The 5,314-nt window shown below is 53.1% G+C and overlaps 1 protein-coding gene across 1 annotated transcript; it reads left to right on the top strand.

Annotated features, from left to right (window-relative positions):
* Window positions 1-331: 331 nt before the first annotated feature.
* LOC101607907 (heat shock 70 kDa protein 1B) lies at window positions 332-2,923 on the top strand. The gene has a single exon (XM_004671857.2). It carries the CDS (start codon window positions 475-477, stop codon window positions 2,398-2,400), a length of 1,926 nt encoding a protein of 641 aa, XP_004671914.2. The 5' UTR covers window positions 332-474; the 3' UTR covers window positions 2,401-2,923.
* The last annotated feature ends 2,391 nt before the right edge of the window (window positions 2,924-5,314 follow it).

Genomic DNA, 5,314 nt, shown 5'->3' with positions numbered 1-5,314 from the left:
GTCTTGTCGCCCAGCACCTCTTCCTACCCACCCTTCCTCCCAACTTCCCTCCCAGCGTTGGCTGGCGCGTTGCCATGGAGACGGAAGCGGCAACCTCCCCTCCCCGCCCAGCCCTCACGAATCCCGTCCGCTCCAGCGAACCCCAGAAGCGTCTGGAGAGTTCTGAGCCGAGACCACCCCTTCACCTCTGATTGGCCCACGGCGGCCGCGGGGCAGGACTAAAGGCGAAACCGCTGGAAAATTCCGGTCCCGGCTGCCTCAACCAACTCGGTGATTGGTCGAGCGGGGCTAGGGGCGGGACGACGCGGAGCGTTATATAAAAGGCCGCCCGGGCGCCGGGCGGACAGCGAGGGCTGTATTCCGAATAGGGCGGGTGCTGTCTGGGGTGCGGGAACGCAGCGAGCCACAGGCGCAAACCCGGCGGTTCGGGGCCCGACAAACCTTCCAGAGAGCGAGCGCGCATCCGGCGGCGACATGGCCAAGAACACGGCGATCGGCATCGACCTGGGCACCACGTACTCGTGCGTGGGCGTGTTCCAGCACGGCAAGGTGGAGATCATCGCCAACGACCAGGGCAACCGCACGACCCCCAGCTACGTGGCGTTCACGGACACGGAGAGGCTGATCGGGGACGCGGCCAAGAACCAGGTGGCGCTGAACCCGCAGAACACGGTGTTCGATGCCAAGCGGCTGATCGGGCGCAAGTTCGGCGACGCGGTGGTGCAGTCGGACATGAAGCACTGGCCGTTCCGCGTGGTGAGCGAGGGCGACAAGCCCAAGGTGCAGGTGACCTACAAGGGCGAGGAGAAGGCGTTCTATCCGGAGGAGATCTCGTCGATGGTGCTGACGAAGATGAAGGAGATCGCCGAGGCATACCTGGGCCACGCGGTGAGCAACGCGGTGATCACGGTGCCCGCGTACTTCAACGACTCGCAGCGCCAGGCCACTAAGGACGCGGGCGTGATCGCGGGTCTGAACGTGCTGCGCATCATCAACGAGCCGACGGCGGCCGCCATCGCCTACGGCCTGGACAGGTCGGGCAAGGGCGAGCGCAACGTGCTCATCTTCGACCTGGGCGGCGGCACGTTCGACGTGTCCATCCTGACGATTGACGATGGCATCTTCGAGGTGAAGGCGACGGCGGGCGACACGCACCTGGGCGGCGAGGACTTCGACAACCGGCTGGTGAGCCACTTCGTGGAGGAATTCAAGAGGAAGCACAAGAAGGACATCAGCCAGAACAAGCGCGCCGTGAGGCGGCTGCGCACAGCCTGCGAGAGGGCCAAGAGGACCCTGTCGTCGAGCACGCAGGCCAGCCTGGAGATCGACTCTCTGTTTGAGGGCATCGACTTCTACACGTCCATCACGCGCGCACGCTTTGAGGAGCTGTGCTCGGACCTGTTCCGGGGTACCCTGGAGCCCGTGGAGAAGGCGCTGCGCGACGCCAAGCTGGACAAGGCGCAGATCCACGATCTGGTTCTGGTGGGCGGCTCCACGCGCATCCCCAAGGTGCAGAAGCTGCTGCAGGATTTCTTCAACGGGCGTGAGCTGAACAAGAGTATCAACCCCGACGAGGCGGTGGCCTACGGGGCGGCGGTGCAGGCGGCCATCCTGATGGGGGACAAGTCTGAGAACGTGCAGGACCTGCTGCTGCTGGACGTGGCGCCGCTGTCGCTGGGCCTGGAGACGGCGGGTGGCGTGATGACGGCCCTCATCAAGCGCAACTCCACCATCCCTACGAAGCAGACGCAGATCTTCACCACGTACTCGGACAACCAGCCCGGCGTGCTGATCCAGGTGTATGAGGGCGAGAGGGCCATGACGCGCGACAACAACCTGCTGGGGCGCTTCGAGCTGAGCGGCATCCCCCCGGCGCCCAGGGGCGTGCCCCAGATCGAGGTGACCTTCGACATCGACGCCAACGGCATCCTGAACGTCACGGCCACCGACAAGAGCACGGGCAAGGCCAACAAGATCACCATCACCAACGACAAGGGCCGCCTGAGCAAGGAGGAGATCGAGCGCATGGTGCAGGAGGCCGAGCGCTACAAGGCGGAGGACGAGGTGCAGCGCGAGCGCGTGTCGGCGAAGAACGCGCTCGAATCCTACGCCTTCAACATGAAGAGCGCCGTGGAGGATGAAGGGCTCAAGGGCAAGATCAGCGAGGCGGACAAGAAGAAGGTGCTGGACAAGTGCCAGGAGGTCATCTCCTGGCTGGACGCCAACACCCTGGCCGACAAGGAGGAGTTCGAGCACAAGCGCAAGGAGCTGGAGCAGGTGTGTAACCCCATCATCAGCGGTCTGTACCAGGGTGCGGGCGGGCCCGGGGCTGGAGGCTTCGGGGCTCAGGCGCCCAAGGGAGGCTCGGGGTCGGGCCCCACCATCGAGGAGGTGGATTAGAGAGACGAACTGCCCAACGCCTTCGCTTGATTGGACTCTGGGACTTTTACTCCCCCTTGCCCTTCCTTTTAATCTTTTAGTTCTTGTCTTTATTCTGGAATTACAACTGTATGTCTCTCTATTGTAGGTTTTTTTTAAGACTCGTGTGTGTTCTTTACATTTTGTTAGCCAACACAATCTTTTAAAGGCATTTCATATGGTTATTAACACTAACAGTTGATCAGTTTTACCTGAGTTTTGATGGCTGTTCCACCTTGGATCCTGGTGCTCGGGGAGGTCTCCCGGTCCCATCACAGGTGTATTTAGAAGCCTTCCTTCCTTCACCTGGTAGATAGTTGGAAGTGGATTTCCTTTGTATCACTTAATTTTAGTTTTTTAGTTATCCTGCCTTCATTTCTAGTATAACCAAAAACACTTCTACCTTTAATATCAGTTTGTCTTCTGCCTGCAAAAAAGTCAACATGGTGAACTACAAAGTTGTAATTTTCTCATAACTTGATGCAAAATAAAATGTTAAAAGTAATTATTTTGAATTTTTTGGACTTCAATATGGTTCTGTTTTGACCAGAAAGTACTACTTCTGAGGGGGGAGAAACTGGTATTGAGAATCTCCCACTTTAGCCCAGGCTGACCTGGAATTCCCGCTGTAGGCTTAGGGTAGCATTGAAGTTGGGGCCTCCACCTCTGCCTCCCAACTGCTGGTAAAAAGGTGTGCGCCGCCACGCATGGCTGTGAATCTTGTCTGTAGAACTTAAGGACGTTTAAAGTGACATAAGGAAAAGACAAATTTCAGGCACCCATTTTTAGGGAATGAGGCATGTTTCAAGGAAAAGAAGGGTTAGGTGATGCTACAAATGTTTTGGAAAGCCGTCTGTGGTGTGTGTGTGTGTGTTGGGGGGGTGGGTGGTGCATGTCTTTAATTTCTGCACTCTGGAGGCAGAGGTAGGATCTCGGTAAATTCGAGGCCACCCTGAGACTATATAGTGAATTGTAAGACTCTACCTCAAAAAACCAAAAACAAAACAGTTGGGTTTGTAAACGTGCGTACATTTAATCCCAGCAGCTGGGAGGCTGAGGTAGGTAGATCAGAGTTCAAGGCTCCTTGATACTACACTCAGCCGCCTGGACTAGAGTGAGACCCTACCTCAAAAAACAAAACAAAACAGGAAATAAAACCCGACATTGGACAAGTTAGTACAGGCTTAGCATCCCAGCACTCAACTACATAGCAAATTTGAGGAAAGCCTGTGCTAGGCCCTCCATAAAAACAAGGAAAAAGTTTCTACTCTTTTGTTTTTCGAGATAGGGTCTCATTCTAGCTCAGGCTGACTGGAATCCCTTATGTATTCTCAGGGTGGCCTTGAACTCAACTGCGATCCTACCTCTACCTCCAGAGTGCTGGGATTAAAGGCGCGCTACCCCGTTCTGCTAAAAGTCAGTACTTGAATGGCTTTTTCTTTTAATAACCAGTGAGTTTCAGTACCGTTGCGTATAGGAGCATGGTCTACTTACCTTACCAGTGGCTATGCCTCGGAAGAAAATATCCCACTGCTGGGCATGGTGATGCACACCTTTGATTCCAGCACTGGGGAGGCAGAGGTAGGTGGATTGCTGTGAGTTCGAGGTCAGCCTGAGATTCCATAGTGAATTACAGGTCAGCCTGGGCTAGAGTGAGACCCTCCCTTGAACAACCAAAAAGGAAAACCTCCCATCAATAACTGCCTAGCAACTTCTCCAACCCCATAACAGGATGTCTATGGTCCTAATATTCCGCAGGTCTTGTGCCAGGAAACCACAGCTGTTGTGAGTTCATAATTTCAGCGGTCATGTCCGGACCACCGAATTCTACAATACTCCTCCCTTTTTGTCGTCTGACACTTTCTACTACTTCGGTGATGTTCCTGAGTCTTGGAGGGGGGTGACATGGATGTCCTATTTGTAGTTGAACCTTCAACTTTCCCTTACTGTCATCACTTTGACCAATTTAAGTCTCTGCGTATACTTGCTGCCCATTGTGAAGGAAGGTGCTTTCATCAATGCTTACAGCAGCAGTAATCTACGGGGATAAACATTATTACAAAGGCAATGTTTAAGAACAGAGACATTTTGCCCATTTAGCAAAGTAACAGCTTCCCCAGTAGGTCTGTGACTTTGCCAGCCACGGGGCTTTTGACTGGGTGTACGGTACCATCATTTGTGGGATTTAAGTTTTTCAGTCTTGCTGTGTAACCCAGGCTGGCCCTTAACCCATGGCAATCCACCTGTCTCAGCATTTCTAGTGTGGGGTTACAGATGTGTGATGTCATGCCCAGCTTTTTTTTTTTTTTTTTCTCTTTGAGTTAGTGTCTCACTCTAGCTCAGGCTAACTTGGAATTCACTATGTAATCTCAGAGGGGCTTTGAACTTACGGTGACCACCCTACCTCTGTGCTTCCACACCCTGCTTAAATATAATTTTTTAAAAATACTTTTTTTTTCCCTTTGGGGGTCAAATGAAAATGTGCTCACACAGGTTTCTGAAGAGAGAGGGTCTCTTTGTCCAGCACCTGTCTTGGGTACTTAGAGGCAAGCCAATTCCTATTCAAAACAAGTCAAGAAGGAAGAAAAACAGCAGGCATGACTATGCTTTATGGTGACATAGTAGACGACACTGCACCAGCCTCTCCAGTTTTCCAAACAGGTTCTTGAATATTGCACTGAAATGGTACCTTTACTTGCCAGAAAATGATAGCAAAGTCTTTGGGTCAAATGGAAGTCATATACATATTTCTTTCTAGGGTATCCCTGTTGAAGGACAAACATTTAGGCCTGTTTGTTAACTTTGACCCATCTTGCATGGTCTTCATTTGATCTCTGATTTTCAATGATCAGAGCAGTTGAGTATCATAAACACAGGGAGCTTGAAGTCATGGCAG

The sequence above is a fragment of the Jaculus jaculus genome, chromosome 8 (genome assembly GCF_020740685.1).
Source record: "Jaculus jaculus isolate mJacJac1 chromosome 8, mJacJac1.mat.Y.cur, whole genome shotgun sequence".
Taxonomy (NCBI): domain Eukaryota; kingdom Metazoa; phylum Chordata; class Mammalia; order Rodentia; family Dipodidae; genus Jaculus; species Jaculus jaculus.
The sequence above is the reverse complement of the archived record's forward strand: the minus strand, read 5'-3'. Positions and strand labels throughout refer to the sequence as shown.